The sequence below is a fragment of the Chanodichthys erythropterus genome, chromosome 11, assembly GCF_024489055.1.
Source record: "Chanodichthys erythropterus isolate Z2021 chromosome 11, ASM2448905v1, whole genome shotgun sequence".
Lineage (NCBI taxonomy): Eukaryota > Metazoa > Chordata > Actinopteri > Cypriniformes > Xenocyprididae > Chanodichthys > Chanodichthys erythropterus.
The window spans coordinates 20,789,532-20,812,991 of record NC_090231.1 but is presented as its reverse complement, the minus strand read 5'-3'; the positions used below and the strand labels follow the sequence as shown (position 1 = coordinate 20,812,991).

General features: G+C 37.1%; 1 protein-coding gene across 1 annotated transcript in view; it reads right to left on the bottom strand.

Moving 5' to 3' along the window:
• The window catches only part of si:ch211-186j3.6 (neural-cadherin), a 330,066-nt gene that overhangs the window by 104,857 nt on the left and 201,749 nt on the right, over positions 1–23,460 (bottom strand). The window contains exons 13-19 of the mRNA XM_067400604.1: positions 22,879–23,128; positions 19,148–19,275; positions 16,403–16,589; positions 11,278–11,421; positions 8,150–8,433; positions 5,774–7,397; positions 272–365 (exon numbers count right to left, since the gene is read on the bottom strand). Coding sequence (XP_067256705.1) covers positions 272–365; positions 5,774–7,397; positions 8,150–8,433; positions 11,278–11,421; positions 16,403–16,589; positions 19,148–19,275; positions 22,879–23,128 — 2,711 coding nt within the window. The remainder of the gene's footprint in view (positions 1–271; positions 366–5,773; positions 7,398–8,149; positions 8,434–11,277; positions 11,422–16,402; positions 16,590–19,147; positions 19,276–22,878; positions 23,129–23,460) is intronic.

Sequence of the window (23,460 nt, the reverse complement as noted above, 5' to 3'; positions counted from 1 at the left end):
CCTCTCCAGTATAGTGCACAACATCAATAGAGAGGAGCATGAGAGGAAAAGAGATGCTGGGATGTGAGAAACAAGGGTTAGACATGGTGCTCAGAGATCCCTTGACCCCTTTAAATAACACAAAGAGTGCAGGAAAAAAATATGTGAGAGGAAGGTGCTGGGAGATGTGTATAAACATGTTAACAAGGTGGAAGGGATGATGTAATAATGTGGACAGAAAAGAAAAGGAGAAAGTGGAGCAGAGAAGAAAAGTGGGGGAAAAAGGTCTCACCTAGGAACATGTCCCTCGAAGGCATATGTCTTGTTATCCCAGTCATCTGGATCTGGTGAGTAAACCTTCCCCAGCACGCTGGTTGGCATTCTCCCTGTCATTAAAAAAGGCAGAGTATCAAAACATTGCATGGGCAAACACACGCACACGCGCGCACACACACACACACGTTTGTTTTTGTGAATTGTGGGGACTTTCCATAGGCCACAATGCATTTTATACTGTACAAACCGTACTTTCTATCCCCCTACCCTACCCCTAACCCTAAACCTAACCATCACAGGAAACTGCACTCCTTTATTTTATCACAAAACATCATTCAGTATTTTTATTAATCAATTTCCATTGTGGGGACCGGTGGCTGGTCCCCACGATGTAGGTGAACTCAGGTTTATATTACATCGTGGGGACATTGTAGCCCCCACAATGTAATATAAACAAAAGCACACACACACACACACACACACACACACACACACACACACACACACACACACACACACACACACACACACACACACACACACACACACACACACACACACACACACACACACACACACACACACACACACACACACACACACGGGACTGTTGAGCGCTTGATTCTGATTGCATTGACAAGTGTTCCAAGGTTCAATTATTTTCCAAAAGCCCAAGTCTGTTGACCGCATTCCATGTCACTTTGACAATTTATTTCAGTTATTTCAAAAAGGTCTCTACAACCTAGAAATAACAAATGGACCAAAACTCAAAAAGACACTGACCAAGCATATAAGTATGACAAACGACATGATAAAAATCTATCTGCATGCACACAGATACTGTACAGACACACACCTGCACACAGATGGAAACATGCACACATACAGAGAGCTGCCCCATAATTGACTTTTTCCCAAAAAAAGCTGTGACATTTCTCAATCGCTGCTTTTTGAAGCAGTTAAACTTTAGCAGACAATTAGAAAAGATGTAGCTTCCAACCACTGTTAAGAGAGGCACAGACTCACATGCTTAATCTCTTTCTCTCTCTTTCTTTTTTTTCCCTTTTTTTTTTTTCTCATAGCATATAATTGGCTCAAGTCTCCATTACTAGCTCTAAAATAACATTTTGGAATTATCAACGGAGGCTTGGGATGTGATGCATAAGACATTAGTTCTACACACAATGTTTTAAGGACAAACCCCAAATGTCTTGAAATACAAAAAATAAAAAATGTCCTGAGGTGTGGTCAATATGCTTTTAGCAGAATAATTAGTAGGGGTGTAACAATACATCGATATAGATCGATACATCAATCTAATGTCTAACGATCCGATGCATCAATGCAATGCATAAAAAAAATCTATACCTGTGGGCTAATTATAGAGGCACCTTTGTTTTAACACTCTCCACATTTTCACACAATATCAGTCTATGCATTATCACCAACGCGTGCATTCTCATTTAAACTACCTTTCAGAACTTGATGGAGCTGTCACTGAAAGAATATGGTCAATAAACTGCCGCATAGGAGCGCCACGCGCTGTGACTCTCTTCAAGCGCATCATTCTGCACACGGGATGCGCGCAAGTGCTTTGTGCCGCTCTGTATTAGAGCCTTTATAATACATTTGCACAATGAAAGAATATTAATAGCCTGTCTTGTTCTGTCCTACCTATAATATGTTGTTGCTTCATTAAAAACCATGTCATTTTTTGACATTACACATTTTAGCACAGAACTAAAATACTTTCTTGACTGTTGTCATGCCATAAGCTGTCATTATATTACTGTGTGAATTTTTTATTTGTGGATGTCCCAATCAGGGTTCAGGATGTGAAATTTTGAAATAAATGTTTGTTATATATTTTGGTTGCAGTTGTGAGTTAATAAAAATTTAACTGGTTGTGTAAAATAGACTCAAAATATCGAAATATTGATCGAATCGTATCATAATCGTATCACAGAACTTTTTGAGGTATCAGAAAATATTGAATCGCTGGCTATGAGAATCGATATTGTATCGAATCATGATGAACTGTCCGATTTACACCCCTAATAATTAGTATATGTAAAGACTGAGAATGATCCGTTCAGTTACTGAAAAATAATGCACATTTCACAATCACATCATGGCCGCATTACCACCTCGGGTGTGCATTATTTTTCAATAACACCATACTTTTAAAAGTAACTGAGCTGGATTGAATTATTTTATTAAGTAAAACACTGTAATTTTTTTTTTTTTCCCTGAAGTACATATAGCAAAGAATATATATGAATTTTGTTTAATGTATTATTTGTTTTTTGTAATTGTTTGTTTAATTTACTGAGTGAAAATAGTTTCTACACCTTTATTTTTTCAGTGCAGGTTAAAAGATGATTCTTTTGAAAACAACTTTGACTCCAGAGATGTACTGTGGCTAAACAACAACACTTGTTCAAAGCTTGTGTATTTTTTTCCTTCACAAAATATGGGTCAGCATTGCATACAGCAGCTTACACTATGAAATGTATCACAGCAACAAGTTTGACAGGAAAAAATGTATATTTTGAATAGCCAAGCATGCAAAGTCACACAACATCATGGGGACTGCCTACTGACACCAGTACTGACCGGACTGGATCAAATTGAGCAATTTTCTGAAAAGGTGTTCGACCTGTATTTTTCACAATTTTTAACATGTTAGTGATAGAAAAATGTAAACATGTTTGTTTGTTTATTATTCGTTAATGGAAGCCACAAGACAGCCCCCTATTTCAGTCAAAAGAGCCTGAAGGAGTAAGAGATGAGCATACTGAAGCTTTAACCTTCTCACCCAGTTGGTAGTCAAACAGTCTACTGTAAAGTGCTTGTTTTCAGGAAACTGACTTTGAGGTTAAACATTTTGGTGCTCCCTTTTCTTGTGTGTGCACAAGATAATTGAGGTGCACACACTTAGTCATCATCAAAGACTCCTGAAAGAAATTTATCAGTTTCTACAGGTAAGCAGCATAACTGTAATAATAATAATATAGTTTTTTTTTTAGCCCAAATCAGTATAATAGAATGATTTATGAAGGATCATGTCATGTGACACTGAAGACTGGAGTAATGACTGCTGAAATATTCAGATTTGAATCACAGGAATAAATCAGATTTTAATATATATTAAAAGGGAAAACAGGTATTGTAAATAATTGTAATATATATATAAATAACCACATTTAATACTGTTAAATGTGGTTAAAGTTACCATCGTTTCTTACTGTATTCACGGAGACTAGAGTCGTTGCTATTTTCATTTTTAAACATGTGCAGTCTGTATAATTCATAAACACAACTTCATTCTTTATAAATCTCTCCAACAGTGTAGAATTAGACGTTAGCCACAGAGTATAGCCTCAAACTCACACAGAATCAAACGTAACCATCTAAATAAATACTTTACCCACATAATTCGAAGCATGCATACAGCATGCATGACGAACATCTTGTAAAGATCCATTTGAGGGTTTTATTAGCTGTGTAAACTTTGTTTATGCACTTTATTATAGTTCGAGAGCTCGTGGGGCAGAGGGAACGCATCTCTTAAAGGGGCCATGCTGAAAAAAATCAGTGCATAGTTAATGATGCCCCAAAATAGGCAGTTAAAAAAAATAATAAAAAAAAAAATCTATGGGGTATTTTGAGCTGAAACTTCACAGACACATTCAGGGGACATCTAGGACTTATATTACATCTTATAAAAAACAATCTAGGGCACCTTTTAAGTATTAACTTTATCCAGAATAATACTTGCTATGATGTGATTACCTACTAGTTGGATTCAATGCATTATATGTGTGTATTCCCGTATGCAGTTTCTTTCTCTTGTAATCATTGTTTTAATTAAGTCAGTCTAGTAATATGTGTGTAAGAAGTGTGTCATGTTTGAGTTCTAAATGCAGAATTTATAATTCTCTGTAATTCTGTATGAATGAAACATTGAAATTCAGTATCAGGAAAATATTAAGAAATGTTATAAAGTTGTTAATAAAACAGGAGAATGTTCTGCAGACATCACGCGATGTGATCAATAGACAATAGACGAATCTCCGTAGCAACATCTCATTGGAGGATCGCATCTGAAGGATGGAGCCAACTTGCCCCTTTAAAACTATGCTGTCCGAACAAGCTAGTGCTTGAAGTCGTTGTCGAAGTCGGAGTTGAAAAAACTATAGTCAATAAACCTTGTTTTGATTTTCATATATACGAGTTTCTTGTGTTGTGTGTCAAATGACTGCCTTAAACTTAAAAGATCAAGTTACCTCTTGCTTATAATAATATAATAATTATAATAATCATAATAAAATATTGTTACTGTTGGCCGCAGAATAATATTTTATGCAGAATTGGTCAAATACGCTAACCTCAATTTTCGCTGGACAAATAATTGATGAAGTGTTAAATATCAATTCTGAATCATTTACAGTGAATCATTTACAGTTGATTCAATTCTTATTCCCTGTAACAATTAAATTGAGCAAATAAATAGGCAAAGTCCTTACATTTATTAGCATGCATATTAATAGAATATTGGCTAGTTATTAGTTAGTTGTAAAGCACATATTAATGCCTTATTCTCCATTCTTAATCTTACCCAATACCTAAACTTAGCAACTACCTTACTAACTATTAATAAGCAGTAAATTAGGAGTTTATTGAGGGAAAAGTTGTAGTTAATAGTTTTATGTGTTCCCTATATTAAAGTGTTACCATCTGAACTTAAGTTTAACAGTTGTAAAATTGCAAACTGGCCTATAGGTACAGAGTTTTAGTGCTGATTGTGTCTATGTGAGAAAATAATTAATTAATTAATCATTCATTAATTCATTCATTAATTATTCATCATTTAATGCATTTTGTGCATTGGATGATGAATGATACATAGTTTAGCCCACATAGACTCCTGTTGTGCTCACTGTGTGAAGAGTTTTGAAAACGTGACCCAAGTATTGAGAAAATGGTAAAAAAAAAAAAAACTGTAATAAAATATATAATTTAAACATTAACGACTCTTTTATCTGCTATTACATATTTCTGTCATGACAAACCTTAAAGTGTTTAGCATGGTAATGGATATGACAATGTTGATATGTTTGGTCTTGGCCGAATATATCTGCTGCTGCTGTTATTGCTGCTGCGGCTGCTGATTATTTCTGGACTTACTACTGCAAATACATACACGACATTCTGCTGTGAGCAAGTAAGACATGCTGCTGCTGTCCAATATAGCATACATGAATTACCCATAGCAGATCTATACAGGTAGAGCTGGGGGAGGTGGAGGGTTTCTGAAAGCACACTGCAACTGCTAAAGCAAACGCTGACCAAGTATTTACAGGTAGTAGCATTGGCTACTGATACAGCAGGAACCAATCAGCTGTGTCCTATGTAGAATAATGTGATTGCAAGCAGATTGAGTTAAGGACCTATCAGCCTGAACCATCTAGAGTTTTATGACAGAACTTTGTATTTATAATGTTGGAGCCATTACCTCTGTGACTGTTGATGAACACTTTCTTCTGTCCAGCTGTGTGGGCGTGGTCATTCTCATCGCCAATGGTAATAGTGAGGGTGTTTGTGACGGTCTTTGGTGGATTGCCGCTGTCAGTCATGATGACGGGTAGTAGAAACTCTTTCTGTCTCTCTCTGTCGAAAGCTCTCAGAGCGGTGATGGTGGCCGTGTCATTACCATTATCCTGCAGGTGGAAATCATTGCTGTAATGATATTCCAGAGGCACAGAGAAAGAGAAGGGTGAGCCATTCTCCTGTGAATCTCGGTCCACAGCTATCAGTAACGTGGAGCTCTGGTTGAGCTGCACGACCTGTGGGCCTACAACATTCTCCCACACAACCGGTGCATACGCAGCCTCAAACTCAGGGCCGTTGTCGTTGACATCCAGCAGAGCCATCTGGATAGTTGCGGTGCCAGTCAAAGGTGGCGTGCCATGATCTGTTGCAAGTATAACCAAGTGATGCTGTGCGGCCGTTTCCCGGTCCAGCTCGCTAGCCACAGTAACCAGTCCCGTCTGGTCAACAGAAAACAGATGGTACGGATCAGACTCCGAAGCAATGCTATAAGTGATCTCGCGATTCAGCCCTGAGTCCAAATCGCTAGCAGCCACATTTGCGACAATAGTTCCTGGAGTGACATCCTCTCGTATAGCAGGAAGCTGTAGAAAGTGAGGAATGAAAACTGGCACATGGTCGTTGCAGTCTTCGACCTCTAGAGTGCAGTGCAGCAGGCTGGAGTACTGCATATCCTCCACTTTGATGGTGAGGTTGAAGTGTTGCTCACCTGGTCTTTCGTAATCCAGACGCTTTTTTAAACGAAGGGTCCCGCGCTGCTCCTGTCGATGACTGACCATGTAAAACTTCTGTTCGGGATCTCCGGCCACCACGCTGAAGGTCAGCTGGCCATTCTCTCCAGCATCCGCATCTTCTGCAGCCAGCTCTATGACCGCTGTGTTGGGCTCACTGCTTTCAGGGATGCGAACAGAGCATGAGCGATCCAGGAAACGTGGTACGTGGTCATTAACATCTGTCACGTGTATAGTGGCAGTGGCTGTTCCTATCATACCTCCGCCATCTCGTGCTTCCACCACCAAGACATACGAGTCAGTCTGCTCCCTGTCCAGGCCAGACATTGCCACAGAAACAGTTCCAGTAGCGGGATTGATGCTGAACACATCTGCTCCGCTGTTAGCACCATTAAGGGCAGTGTTACCCACAATCCTATAGGCCAACACTGCGTTTTGTCCGACAGCCGCATCATCCAGATCTGTGGCTGTCATCTCCATGACAGAAGTGCCAAGTGGGGAGTTCTCAGCCACATCGCCATGGCAACTGTCTGGGGCACAAGCAAAAATAGGAGCATTGTCGTTTATGTCCCACACGTTGATAATGACATCGGTGAATCCTGTTAGTCCCTCGCCACCCTCATCCGTGGCCAGTACCACGAAACGCCACACTGCCCGGGCCTCACGGTCTAATGTTCTCTGGGCATAAATCTTCCCTGTCACCTCATCAATGATGAACTCACTCTCAGCACCTTGGCCATGAAGGGAATATCTCAATGCCTCCTGGTCAGCATCTTTATCTGGGTCGGAGGCTGTTACCTACAACATCAAAGAGAATATACAGTTTCATTCTGCAAACTCTAGCATAAGTTTTATATACAACTATCTATGTATCTATCGTCCATCTCTCCATCCATCCCTCCATCCATCCATCTATTGTTTTGTAAACATGGCAATTTAGGAGTGGTAATTCATTGAGAAATTCCAAACAACTCAGAATAATACAAATAATAATAATAATAATAATAATAATAAAACAATCTAAATTCTTTCTTGACTAAAAAAAAAAAAAAAAAAAAAAAAGATATGAAATAAGACAACCTCAACAACATTTGTATAAAAAGATTAAACATTCTGATAAAAAAAATGAGCCTCTCACATCTTTGGGCAAAAAGAGTGATGTGACTAGCTACAATTGAATCTTCTAATAATTAACTTTTTTGGACTTTATTAATAATGAATGAACCTCAGGAGACTTTATTAAAATTAATTCAAAAGAACAAATCAATCATAGTTTTCACTATAATCATGAAACACAAAATAACCTGGCAAGGTAACATGAATGAGTGTCTGGCCAATTTACATTAATTGTTGTTGTATTCATTTATCAATAGAAGAATGCAGTAATTCACACGTCTATGACCTGTTTTTGTTACATCTAGAGGAGCTCTAACATTTGTTTATTTTTTTTTAAATTAATGAATATGAACCAAAAAAAAAGTGGCTATTTTGAAATAACAAATATATGGTCTGAAAATGTAGTATGCTGATATATCAAACAGAGACACTACCTGCAGCACAAAGACAGGAGAACCGTCCAGCTCCTCTGTCACACTGCCATAGTATTCGTTCACAGAGAACACAGGTGCCTCATCGTTCTTATTCACGACGGTGACTATTACAGTAGCGTAATCTTCCCACTTCCCATCAGAGGCCAAGACGTGCAACTTATAGAGCTTGTTCTGTTCGTAATCCAGTGGCTGGGCGATGAAGATGGTTCCCACCTCAGGCTCCAAGTCAAAAACACCTCCCACATTACCTGATGTAATCTGGTAGCGCAACTTGGCATTGGCACCTGAAGAAGAAGAGCAGTTAATGAAAAAGAGAAAACTACCTCGTCTGGCCTGAATTAATTCTTAAGAGGTACAAATTAAAGATCTACACTGACACTGGTGTTAAGGCTACAGAACCAAAGGCTGAAAGACAGAAACTTCTAAAACTGTAAAAATAGTTTGTAAGAAAAACATTACCTGTTTAAAATAGGATTACAAGCTTTTTGCAGATGGTGAACAGAAAAATTGCTTCAATGGCCTTTAGAGATTATTGTCAAGAGTAGCCTTGGAAACTTGCCACCATGGAAGCACACACCAATAAACCTTAAATTAAGTGAAGATATGTCTACAATGAAACATTCTCTTATTTCTCTAAACATTTTTTAACAATGGTTGATGAAAACATCCACTTATTTCTGAAAACCTTGCTTTGTACTTCTTTGTAGCTCTTGCCAGACATTCAGTCAAAGGTCCATTCAGCTCAAGCTGGGCTTTCTTTTTCTTTTTTTTTGAAAAACCTAATTCTCAAACTCAAAAGAAAACATGGTGTTCAAGACTTAAAGCTCACAAAACCAGCCGCATATAGCTGAAACCTTTTTATTTCTGTCAATTGTCCTCATTCTGCCCTTTTTTGCATGTAACTCAGATTTAATTTATTTTAATTCTAAAAAAATAAAATCATTGACAGCTTAGTTTTATTAAACAGAAGAGCTGGCGAAAGAGTAATAAATATGTGGTCTTCCCAAACTTTCATGTCATTCCAAACCTGTTTGACTTGCTTCTGTGAAACACACATACACAAACACATATTTGAATCCAGGCAATCTTTAATGCTTAAACTCTCTATTGCTCAAATGTCTTTGTGCTAACTGAATTTTCAGGTCAGAGTTCACTAAACCTGAACTTTGGCAGGTTTCATTCACATGTGAATGAATGGAGGAGAATGGAGCACAAAGTCAAAACCACCTTAAAAGGGAAGAAATAATAAATGTTTGGATCCCCTGTGGAGCTCTGTTAATTAAACAGTGAAAGATGCAATGCCTGTGCTGTGTTTTGAGCACGCTATTTTATTAAATTCTTTATTACTCCTTTGCTGTTATTTTGTATTTAGCACTCAAAGCTCATCTCTCTGATGAAGGAAATAAATGCAAAGAGACTTCATCTAAACAAATAACCCAGCTAAGCAAACAGTGCAAAAACACTTTTGCTTAACAATCCTTCAGATCTGCTTGCAGTGTGTTTGGATATCCCTGCTGGTACGAGGTTAATGAATAGGGAAAGACACATTAAGAGCCTTATCGCCATTTCATCTCCTCCATCTCGTGTTGCCTTGGGTACCTCTACAAAATTGCATTAGGGAATATCTGGCTTATTTGCGTTTTTCTAATGCACAGAATCAAGCATGGCTTCCTTATGAAAGCGCAGATGTACTCCGACGGCTCGCCAGTTTCCCGTGGCTCTGCTCCAGTGGCTGCGAGGGTTAAGTCAGAGCTGCAGTGAAGGTTGAAATCTATTCATCAGGGTAAAGCTTCATGTCCAGCCACTCCAGGCTGTATTATGATGAATGACTGATACAAGAATTTCCTTCCTCTCCCCTGCATCAAATCCATACCAAGGAGTGCAACGTGGATTCAACTGGACCACAGGGAATTACGCGCTTCAGTAGTGCGTCTGTATACCAAGACAGGCTGGCTGATGAGTTATGTAGACTATCCTCTTTGTGCGTGTTTCTGGAGTGTGTGATAAAACAAAAATATTATCCTAGGCTTTTGCACTGCAACGCATGAGGCTGGTTATCTTGGGAGCAGCATTTGTTATGTTCTCAGGGTATACTGATGAGGAACCAATTGTCTCTGTCTCTCATTCATGAGTGGTACAGATGTTATTTCACAAAGCAGAAGAATATTGAGAGCAACAGCCTGGAGACAAACTCGAGCTCATGGGAACATGTTCTAACTGTGTTTCATTAATGTCACCGTGTACTAGCCAAACCCTGTAAGAGGTTTAGTATGCAATAATGTAGTCCAACTGCAGAAACACTGTAAATATTAAAAAAGAATATTTGCTTTTTCATTCGATCTTCCAAATCTTTTTTTTTAATCTTTTGAATTAACTTTTTTTCTGAAATTAAGTATATAATAATATAATAAAAATATAACATTTTCCTCATAATTAATTATGTTTGTTTGCTTGTTTTTATTTTTAAATTATGAGGAAAATTAGACATTTTTATTAAACATTTCCCTCACACCAGGCCATTGGGAGCATTGGGAGAATTATTATATTATTATTATTATTTTATATTATTGCCTGCCCATTATACCAAAGTGATCATTTCAGAATTCGGCATTTGATAATAAATCGATAATAAATCACGAATCTGTAAGTCTCCACTAGCAACAATTCAGTTCACGTCTGCTCTGCACCTCAATGCGAGGGACTCGAAGATGGAGAAAGCAGTCAGGTGGAGCAGAGAAAGTCTCCAAAAACAAGCAGCAAATTTACTGACCTGTTCAAGCTTCAAGTGCGGGTCAGTTTCATCTGTAAATAGGCTATTGCTACTTTTTTGTCTTCGTTAACTTACTTAAATATTAAACTGCGGGCAAATATTAGCAGCGGCACCCCATGGTGCATATAATGGCCTAGGTGACTGAGATTTCCTGTCCTGAAATTGTGCCTGGCCCTGTCTCATACTTTGCAGAAAATGTATCCATTAGGTGTTGAAGATCACACCTGAGCTGTGATGACAGGTTCTCAAATCTACAGTAAGTTTCACTTCGAGTCAACGTTCTATATTTCCCACTTCCATCTACAAATGAGCATATTATTCTACACATGAGCCAATGCCCCTCCTCATCTTCACCTACCTTCATCTTCATCATTAGCACTGACTGTGAGGATGGTGGAGCCTACATCAGCATCCTCATCCACGTCGACTTCATATACAGACTGCGCAAACACAGGCTTGTTATCGTTCACGTCGCTGATGAAAATACGCACATACGCCGTATCTGATGAGAAAAAAAAAAAAAAACACATACAAGATTATCAATCTGTGTTTGGACACTCTTATCTTTACTTGTCATCTTTCTTACATTCAAGTGTTTGCCTCCCTCGTTTCACATTTTTCTCTCTCTCCTCCCTCCCATGTTTGTAAATATCTGCCATTTCTAATTCCATCATGTTCCGGTGTCGTTTGTCTCATTCATTTTCTGTTCATCTTCATCTCTCCATCTTCCTTTAATGTGTTCTATATTATGTCTGAAGTCATGAGGTGATGTGAAGAACCCTGGGGGTTCTGTGTTTACTGAATGCAGGCAAGTGAAATTTGTGATGCTTGCTCCATTTGAGCTCTATGTGATATAATTATGAGAAGACACATCAATTACAATCTGCTGCTGAAGATAAGAGCAGTTATAGGGATAGTTTACCCAAAAATGAAAATGCAGAGGGCAGAAGGCTCTTTGCATTAAGCATAGTTTATTGTAGTAGTACAATATAAAAAGTATGGAATAATAACATATTGAGTGTACTAAACATGCCTTATTGGGATATTGCTTGTCCCTATCCCCAAAGGCCACCCCTACACCTAACTTTTAAAGGGTTAGTTCACCCAAAAGTGGAAAAGTGAAAATTACTTTGGCAGTTTGATACATGCTCTGAACCACTGATTCAAAACAAAAGATTTGTCCTTGATCACTAGATATTGTAGAATAAAGTCGTTATTTTGTTTTTTTGGCACACAAAAAGTATTCTAGTCACTTTATAACATTAAGGTTGAACCACTTTAGTCACATGAACCATTTTAAATATGTCTTTAGTAGCTTTCTGGGCATTTGAAAGTATTAATTATCTTGCTGGCTATGGAGGCCTCACTGAGCCATCGGATTTGATCAAAAATATGAAGTTGAACGAAGGTCTTATGGGTGTGAAACAACATGAGGGTGAGTAATTAATGACAGAATTTTCCCTTTTGGGTGAACTAACCCTTTAAGCCCAAAGTATACTTTGGCCGAACACGTTCCGCGATTGTCCACGCACTGTCCGCGTTACATAATTTTCCATGCACTCTGTTTGTGAGCAGCCCAATTTTTGTGTCTGTGAGGGTGGGGCACGTGACTTGAGCGCTTGAAAACAAAGTCCTCTAGATAGTGCGCACGTGCCGTATGCGTCTCTCTGCACTCACAGCCAAAGGAGTATACTTTGAAAGGCTTGCGCAATTGACTGCACAAGATGGAGCGGAACATGGACAATGAAGTATACCAGGGCATTTAACCATAATTAGGGCCCTATTTTTTCCCAAATTCCGTTTTTTCCGTTTGAATTTTTCTGGATTCCATTTTTTTTCCATTTTAAGTTTTATGGACTTGATTTTAATGGTTAAATAAAATTTTAATAATAAAAAAAGAATGTCTAATTGATTGAATTCTTAAAAACAACAAATTTATTAATTAAAAAAATGTATTTTTTATATATATATTTTTTTTTTCAGAAATTCAGTTCGTATTTAAATTTTTCTGGCAATCAAATGAACGGATAACATTAATTTATCTTTTAATCATGAAATTAAACTTTTTTTTTAATCAAAGTGCTGCACAACAGAGCTTTACTGTTAAAATTAAAACATGGAAGAAGAAAAACTGAGATTGTTCCTTAAAGCTGCAGTCTGCAACTTTTTACATGAGGCGTTGAAAACACTGTGAGCATTAAATGTGCTTCAGTGTGTGTGTGTTAACTGAAATCGTGCTTCTGTGCCATTCATTTCAGAGACACACAAACATGCAGGATTCATATTTAAATAGTCTTTTAGCGGTTTAATATTCACAGACACTATCACGATTTAATTTAAGTGTACAGACCTGCTTTTTATTCATTCATCAAAAATTTGACAAATTCCGTGACATTCCACGTTATATAGTAAATTCCATTTTTATGAATGGATTCCGTGATTCCGTCCATGTTTTCTGCATCACGGAAATCATAGGGCCCTACATACTGAACCTGCTGATCAGTACACACGTCCTTGAAAGTCTAGGAAGGGAGACACATTTCTGAGCATATCAATATTGTATCAATATCAGCTGCATGTGTTGTGAATATGCCAGCTGGCCAAATGCGAAGACATTTTTCAATTACGAGCACTTTATTTTCACTTTTCAATAATTTTCTTCAATATTTATTTAAAATAAACACCACTCCAAGCTCATATGAAATGGGAAAAGGGAGAATTGGATCTGCAAAATACGGATTTGAACTTTTGATTTCGAAATTCTGTCATCATTTACTCACTCTCATGTTGTTCCGAACCTGGATGACTATATTTTTTCTATGAAACAAAAGAAAATATTTTGAAGAATGTTGGCCATCAAACATTTCTGGTAACAGTTCAGTCATAGTGTATGGACAAACAAACAAAAAAACAACAACCATGTCAAAATATCATCTTTTATGTTCCACAGAAGGAAGAAAGGAAGGACAATTTTCATTTTTGGGTGAACTACCCCTTGCATACAACTGTAATGAAACACGCAGAAGAACTCAAACAAACAAACATGAAGCCAGTGACCTTTTCAAAACCTTCAGTTCAGTCAGGGCTGTGAGGCACTTAAGTGTCTGATTCGAGTCTTGATCCCGCTCTCTTTCTGACATGTTATGTTGTATAGAAAGAGCACAACATATGCTTAGCTGCCACTCTGTGACAGATTGGCATGTTGTTCAGAGCTCCACCATAAAGACATGGTCATGTTTTCACCTCACAAATGTAGAGGCACAACTTTCTGCTGAAACATCACTTGTGTTTTTGTTTGTGTGTGTGTCTGTTTTTCCTTGTCACATGGATATTCTGACAGAATCTTAGTACAATTAGTATTCATGTGTTTCTGTGTAGATATGACTCTGCTCATCAACACACTGTCTCCTACATGCTCAGCCATATTTGACACTGCCACAGTGATAATTTGATAATCTACATTTGTGTATCTCACTACAGTTGTAAGTGTCTTGGAGCTCATGCCCTTTCCCCTATTTGGAGTGCAAGACAAACTGTGAGCAGACAGACAGCAAAGGAGGATAGAGAGTACTGGAGCAGACTCCTTTCTCTCTAAGACGGTCTCTGCAGCTTCCTGATGTCTCCCCCTCCCCTTTGGCACCTTCATCAACATTTAAACCAGCAAGAATGTCGCACACATGATTTGTCTAGCTGACTTCAAGTGTTACAGAGTTATTTAGGCAAAGCAAAGAAGGAAAAGGAGACGCTGTTAATAATACATACAATGAATGAAAAATACATTTCTGTGAGACTCTGGCTAGCCCTGTGGTCTAAGAAATCCAATCAAACTGTTAAGCTGTCTATATTAAAGGAGGATTATGCAATGCAATATTTTATGCTGCTAATGGAAATATTCCCCTGAACTTGAGATCCCCTTTAGCTCTGTATTGTGAAGTCCCACAAACCCACTGGCTACATTCAGTCAGAATTTGAGATTGACAGTCCCACTACCACTAAACCTACCCATAACCATTTATGACAAGTGCAGGATTTGAAGTCAGTCACTGCTGATGAAGATCACTGAATAAGGGTGTTCCTCACAACTGTATGGATTCTAAAGGTTTGGCATGAATAAAATTAATTACTTTTGTGAATTTATGTTGCATTTTTTTTGTGAATTTTATGGTTCTATAGTCAATCATAGCATAAGACTACACTGGAAAAATGCCTTTTGTGTCCCATCCTTTGAAACGAGTTGGCAGCGGAAGTCGCACAGTACAGAGCGAAATGTTATCATTTCATAGTAGTACATTAGTAAATTTTGTTTAATAAATGCGACTTGAAAACATAATGTCATCGATATGATCTGAATTCAATAGAACCAAAATGTTAATGCCACAAATTTATTATTAAGGATTCATACACATTTGTATGTCTGTAAAGTTGTTCATATGTAAATAATTTACATTTTAGTGCTGTCAATACATCAACATTGTACATTTCAGTGTCTATGGAAATGAACACATGGACATGTACACATGAACACCCATTAGATCATGTTGCACATTGCTTTTATACAACATTTCAATAAAGTTAATAGTTAACTTACTTTTCAGACAATTTCCAGCAAGAAATTAAATGTTCCGTTGAGAGACATATTTACCACAAATTTAAACAAAGAATGCTTCAGTGCGTTGCCGTCCTCATAAAGGATGTGAACAGGTAAAAACTGAATACAAGGGGCTTATTATAAGTATGATTCATAGTTTATGTCAAATTCTTAAATTTAATCAATAAATTTAGATGTATTTACACATACTGTTTAATGCAGCTCAGATGTTGCTGATTTACATTGTATGAAATAAACAATGCTATGAGATTGTTTTTAAACAAAAATTTCAATAGAAAAATATGAAATGATGGAATAAAAATTAATTGACACTTAACTTACAGAATAGAGCAAAAACAGACAACAGTGACAATATTGTGTCTGAAATTGAAGTCATTTAATATTAACGTGTATTGAACTGTGGTATAGTGTCAATATCACATTTGCAATCCTGCTGACATTTGGGACAAACAGCACTTAAATTGATATTACTTAACTATACCATATTTTATAAATATAAAAACAAGAACTCATACAGGGGCATTTTTTGCTCCATATACCAAATTTTAGGGGCATTTTAAATAATTATGCTGCTTTCTGACCCTGATTTCAGTTACTTTGTGTATTTATGCACCACCAACCACAACTGGACATCTACGAGCAACACACATGAAAAGTGTTTTTGAAAGAATCAGTTCAATGAATGATTCAATGACTGGTAGTCAAATTGTCTGTCTGGAACAGACAAGTGACCCAGACGGTGAAAAGGAGATTCAAGGAGAAGAACTAACCATTGTATAATGTATAATAATGTATAATATTAATAAGTAAAAACATTTTTATATATGAGATATATAAATATATAAATATATTAGCTACATTAGGCTCGCTGTACCTGAGTTGGGCTGTCCATGCTTCCCTGGCCTGGCTGATTCCCAACCATCTACTGACTTCACTTCCAAAAGGTAGGATCCCTTGGTCTCACGGTCAAACACAGCCTCCGTATAGATGGTGCCCAGCTCAGGATCAATGCGGAAATACTGATAGTCTCCACTTCGGTCATTCAGTAGAGAGTATGAAATCTGAGACACACACACACACACACACACACACACACACACACACACACACACACACACACACACACACACACACAAAAAAAAGTGTAACATTCCATTAATTAAAACCAGTCTTCCCGTGTACGTCACAGCTTATGCCTATGTGTATGTGTGTTTAAGTGTACTCCACCTCATCTGATCCCATGTAAATAAACAATTTAGCTTTCTCCTCATAACTTAATCACCCCGTGCTCTGAGCTAATGCTGATACCTCCTGTTGCTTGTTCTGCCAGTAATGCCTGTAACGCACAATGGCAACTTCCCAGCAGGTAAAGCAGAAATCAGGGCCATTCAAGTTAAGAATAATGAAGCTAATCTAGATAGCCAAAACCGTTGAATTGATGAAGAGGTGCCAACTGCTGTTTTAACAAGCCCCAAACAACAATTATCAGACAAGCTGCTCTGAATGGTCACACTAAACCAGCATGATGTGGGTATTAAATGATGGCCTACCGGCCACATTAGAGCCAGAAGCACAAATAACAGGCTGAATTAAATATAAATGGCATTATAAAATGATTGCAGGGGTCAGGTTAATAAAACATACAACAAACCCCATCTGGCACAAAAGGGGCTGTGTGTGTGTGATAGGGTGTTGTAAGAGTAAAAGAATGATATTATGATTAAAATTATATATTAGAATGATTATGATTAGAATGGTATATAAGAATGATACATGGCATCTGCAATTCAGATGGCTGTTGAGAGGCCCCTCTAAAAGGCTACGTTCACATAGTCAGTTTTTGGGACTGACAACCGCATTTACTTAACAGGTGTGAGTCTCGAAATGTCTCGTTCACACAACAACTTACAGTAGCGTTTGGAACACTGCCTGTATAAACGTGCAGCGAGAGTCAAGCCTGTATTCTCTTAATAGTAACCATAACAAAGGTGACCATTGTAATATTAAAGATGGTGACATCCATAAAACTGAAAAGTATTATCACTTTTCACATAGCAAGAGACTAACTGAACCACGAGTTCATCCATCAAAATTTAATTAACCTAGAGCAGCATGTAAACATGTGCTAGCCGGAGTGTTTAACCGCTGCAGTGCACACGTGTCAAGTCCTTTGCGACGTCTCACGCATGACACGGCATTTGAAAAGAAACAGAAAAACTGACATGAGCCGCTCCGGTGGAGAACAGTGACTGGAACACCTTCAGATGACACACAGCTCATATCTCTGTCACTGTAAGTTACCGAAAGCGAAACCACACACAAAACACCTTAGAAGAGCGGCTCTCTCGCACTGTATGACGTGACAGACAAGTTGTCCAGTGCGGTTCCGTTCACACAGCGCGAATATTCCGAGAATACGGTTGTGAGTCCTAAAAGTTTACAGGTGTGAGTTCGGTTATAGAATGCGGTTGTGAGTCCTGAAAATTTAAAGGTTTCAGTTCAGTTATAGAATGCGGTTGTCACTCCCATAAATAACCGTACTGCGTGTGAACATAACCATATTAAGCACTCAAATACAGGACTGACAACCGTATTCTGCTGCTGTGTGAACATGGCCAAAGGAAGAAAGGAAGAAAAAATGCTAACTACCATACAAAGGAACATTTCACCGGCCAACAGAACACACAACCTTTTTAAAAAAATAAAATAAAACAAACAAACAGCTTATATTCAGAAAGAACATGTTAAATTGATCAAGCGAGTGATAAGTTAAGGCTATTATTACTATTTCAAGTAAATGCTTTTCTTTTGAACATTATATTCATCAAAGAATTCTAAAACAAACAAACAAACAAACAAACAAACAAACAAACAAACAAACACAACTTTATTCAACACTGTTTCAACATTCCAACATTAAAAAAAATGTTCTTGAGCACCAAGTCATCATATTAGAAGGATCTTGTGATACTGAAGACTGGAGTAATGGCTGATGAAAATTCCGCTTTGCCATCACAGGAATAAACTACATTTTAACATATATTAAACAAAAAAAAAGATTATTTAAAATTGCAATAATGTCTTAGAATATTATTGTTTTACTTTTTTTTTTTTTTTATTAACTGCAGCCTTGATGAACATAAGAGACTTCCTTACTAAAATCAGACTTTTAAAATTTATAGTGCAGAAAGATATGTAGAATGACAGACTGGATGTCATGAATGAATATCACTGCTATTCTATTTAAGAAATATTTTTTTTTTTAAACAAATCTCTGAACAGAATGTATGCAGTACAGAATGTTATTCATGTAAACAATAAATACATCTAAGGCACCTTCCCATTGAAATATACTGCAGAGAAACAGTAGTCAGTGTTTTTATCACTATAAATAATCAAGTTTTGGAGGTCATAGTGAAATACAGTGAATAGATTATTCTATTCATTCTAAGGTAAAGCGTGGCTGTATCACAGATTTTTTTGCTTGTTTTTTTATTTATTTTATTTTCACAGATTCTTCAATAGTGAGCCTAATGCTTTATATAGGTCATATGTACAGTGTCTTTACAGATTCACACTCAGGGAATAGCTAATTCAATTGAAAAACTCCATTTCATACCTTCCCATTCAGCCCGAGGTCAAGATCATTGGCTGACACCTGAAGAACTACAGTCCCAATTTCCGCCCCTTCAGTCACAGATGCCTCGTATATGGAGGAGGTGAAAAACGGAACGTTGTCATTGACATCTGTGAACAGCAGACAGCCACACAGTCACATTATAATTAAAACAGCTCCATATCGGTGGACCCTAGTGGGATACCTTTTATAAAACTTGACAGACAATTGATGTACAACAATTTTCATCAGTTTTCTTTGGTTGTTATTGCATAAAGAAAGACTTTCATATGACTTTACTGTAGGTCTGTTGCACAATGATATGAACTCAGGCTCTCTGTCATTCAAAGAAACTGAATAATGTGACCTTGGTTGCAAAGAACAGATAGTTAATAAGACATTCATGTGAATCAATATTTTAGCATCATATAATACTTGTTTGTTTTCCAGCATTAACACAACAGTTTGGACTCTTATATGCGGATATTCAGTCATCTGACTATGAATACACAGACATATCCTTTGGTAGCTTGAGGGAAATTAAAACTCTGGCTTTCCATCAGAACAAATCAGACTTATCTAAACTCTGACATTTTGTCTTATCTAAGCCTTATTACATTAGTGGATTCTGTGTGTTCAAGAGGAAATTAATACCAAGACTACTCTGCTAAAATGTGCTTCTTTCAGTACTAGAAGGGACATGAGGACATTGGAATTTAGGGTAAGATCTTTAATGGGTTGAATGATTTCAGACACTAATCACCATCTGATGCACTTTGGGGTTTTAATTTTCTATCAGCCAAAGCCGTAAACCATGAATTAAATAGGAAGGCCAAATCCATTACAACCTACTCCCTCCAGCACTCCCTCGTTTCACTCTGCCTCTCTCTTTATCTCTCTCTCTCTTTCAGACACTGTACTGACCGTACTCTTAAATGGAGAAAGAAGCACTGATGTAAATAAGTCAAAAGGAATAGAACAGAAGAATTATTTGTCTGTGGCTTATGCTGAAATGATCCTGATCAGGTGCAAGTGTCCTACTCCAATGACTCCAGATGCATTATCATATATCTTGTAAGTACTGTAACTGTAGCTAGATCATTATTAAGAAGCAGTCATAACTAGGGGAGAGCAAGGGGTTCATCCATGAAGAGAGAGCTAGATTAACACTGCGGGGCAAACTCTGTAAATTACAGGGGGAAGTGGCGAGACTTCCTGCAGTGGAAGAGATGAACACAGAGGAATACTTAAGTAGAGGAGAACAGACATGTGGGATGAAATAAAGGCTATTAAAGAGTTGTGTCGCATTCTGCACTAATCAGACTTTAAGAGCGTGAATGGATTATAAAACGAAATTAACAAGTGTAAGGACAAGGAACTGGAATTAAAACAAGAGCTAGATTAAAAGCTGTCATTTTAAATGTGATTAAAGAGTAGATATAAATGCACTTCCTTGTAAATTGCTTTGATAAGAAATAAAGTTGCTTTTAAGAATATAAATGGTTTGTAAACAAGCTTGGAAACCAACAGCCACACAATGACTACATGCACAGTTCACTGTTCATTTTAATCAGCTCAACCAAACTGCAAATTGTCTAGATGTAATGTTTATACTCAAACTTTGCAATTCAGTGAAAATATCCACTTACATCACATGTATTCTGAATATTATCTTTGAGCATGCTAAGAGCTGCATTTCATGTAAACACTACTCTTTGGATTTCATTATATTCAACATTGTGTATTTCATTAGGTTCTGATGGATACATCAAATCCATGTTGAGATGTTTCTGGTTTATGTAATATCTATATCATGTTCATTATTTTAATTAGTTTCTAACCCCATGCATATAGTTGTCCTTCCTGCACTGCTTGTGCATACAGAAGAAGGTACTGAATCTGATCTTGGTTCAAAGGTTCCCATGGAAATAACTTTCTATTCAGTGGTTTATATAATCGGACTGAGCTAAATCAGTTTACATTAAAGGGTTAGTTCACCCAAATATGAAAATTCTGTCATTAATCACTCACCCTCCTGTCATTCCACACCTGTTCATCTTCGGAACACAAATTAAGATATTTTTGATGAAATCTGAGAAGTATATAAGACTGCAATTTAATAAACACTTTCACGGTCCAGAAAGGTATTAAAGACATTGTTAAAAAAGTTGACGTGACTGCAGTGGTTCAACCTTAATTTTATGAAGCGACGAGAATACATTTTGTGAGCAAAAACAAAAATAACAACTTTATTCAACAATATCTTCTCTTCTGTGTCATTCTCATATGCTGTTTACGTTCAGCGTTTCCAGGTTCTACATCAGAATGCCGACTCTGGCCGGCTCTTGCGTCAGTATCACACAAATGCGTCGTGCTGCTCACGTGAACAACGTTGGCCAATACTGAGCCGGCGTTCTGACGTTGAACCTGGAAGCGCTGATTGTAAACAGTGTATGAGAATGACACAGAAGAGAAGATATTGTTGAATAAAGTCGTTATTTGTCGTATTGTTTTTGCTTAATTTGTGTTCTGAAGATGAGCAAAGGTCCTACGGGTGTGGAATGACATGAGGGTGAGTAATTAATGACAGAATTTTAATTTTTGGATGAACCAACCCTTTAAAGTGTCCCTATTTTGCGTTTTCAAATACCTTTCATGCAGAGTGTAATATAGCTGCTTGTGAATGTAAAAGGTCTGCAAAACCTTAATGATCAAAGTGCACAACAAATAAAGTTATTGTCACCTAAAAGAAATAATAGATTCCGAAATGCCTGAAATTGATCGTCAGCAATTCCAGTCTCACTTTCTGTTACAAATGGTTACTATGGTCTTCATTGGCTGCCCGTGAACAACGTCTACTTTGACCCAGCCTTAAACACTGCATTTTGTGTTCTCAACATGTCAATAAGGCACTCTGGCTTGAATTGATACAGTAAAAATTACGCCATCATTATGGTTCGTATCACTGTACATACAAGTCCTGAGGAAGCCTCCGGAGCTGAGATTTACATAATGGGCATTTCCTAACACGAACTGTAAGCGGTCGACCAATCACAACATACTGGGTCATCTGAACAAACAGAGCATAGTAGGCTCTCAGAAAGAAGGGGTTTAGAGACACAGATCAAATGTTCAAAATGTATTTGGACTCTGAGAAATGTGGTGATTTACAATGTATATAATGAGAAAATTATTATTATTTTTAAACCTTAGATGCATGTAAACCTATTGTAGGAAACTTCCAAATCAAGATGAGGAACCTTTGTAATAGCATAATAGGGACACTGGGGATTGTTTTTTCGGTAACACTTTACAATAAGGTTCGTTAGTTAACACTAATTAACTACAGTAGTTAACATGAACTAATAATGAACTGCACTTATACAGCATTTATTAATCTTTGTTATTGTAAATTTCAACATTTACTAATACATTATTTAAATATTATTAACATTAATTAATGCACTGTGAACTAACATGAACAAACTATGAACAACTGTATTTTCATTAACTAACGTTAACAAAGATTAGTAAATACAGTAACAAATGTATTGCTCATGGTTAGTTCATGTTAGTTAATACATTAACTAATGTTTAACTAATGAACCTTATTGTAAAGTGTTACAGTTTATTAATTTTGGTTGACATACTAATACACTGCACATATACACTGCCATTAATAAGTATAATATGTTTCTCATGACAACCTCTCATATACTGTAGATGACCTTTACCTGTGATGTTTATGTGAACAGTAGTGAAGGCTGCCAGGGGCACAGGAGCCACGTTCTGAGCTCGAACCCGAAGCATGAAGTTGCGGGTGGTCTCATAATCTAGGGGCTCTGCAACAAGTATAGAGGCGGAGCCATCTTCACGATTTGGGGTTAGGTAGAATCGAACAGGCATGTTGCTCTCTGGCACCAGTCCATCCTCCAAGTTATAAGTCACCCTTGGATCACCCAGTGGAGAAGTGGCCTTGATAGTCTGACAGAGGAAAGTGGGTTTAAATATTTATATATACACTACCGTTCAAAAGTTTGTGGTCAGAAAGATTTGAAAGAATTAATAATATGATACATTAAATTGATCAAAAGTGACAGTAATGACTCTTACATTGTTACAATTTTTTTTTTTTAAATAAATGCTGTTCTTTTGATCTTTGTATTCATCAAAGAATCCAGAAAAAAACAGAAAATCACACTTTCCCCAAAAATATTAAGCAGTGCAACCATTTTCAAGATCGATAATAATAATAAATTAATGACAATGAAAATTACATTTTAATTATTTACATTTTAAAATAAAATTTTAAAATA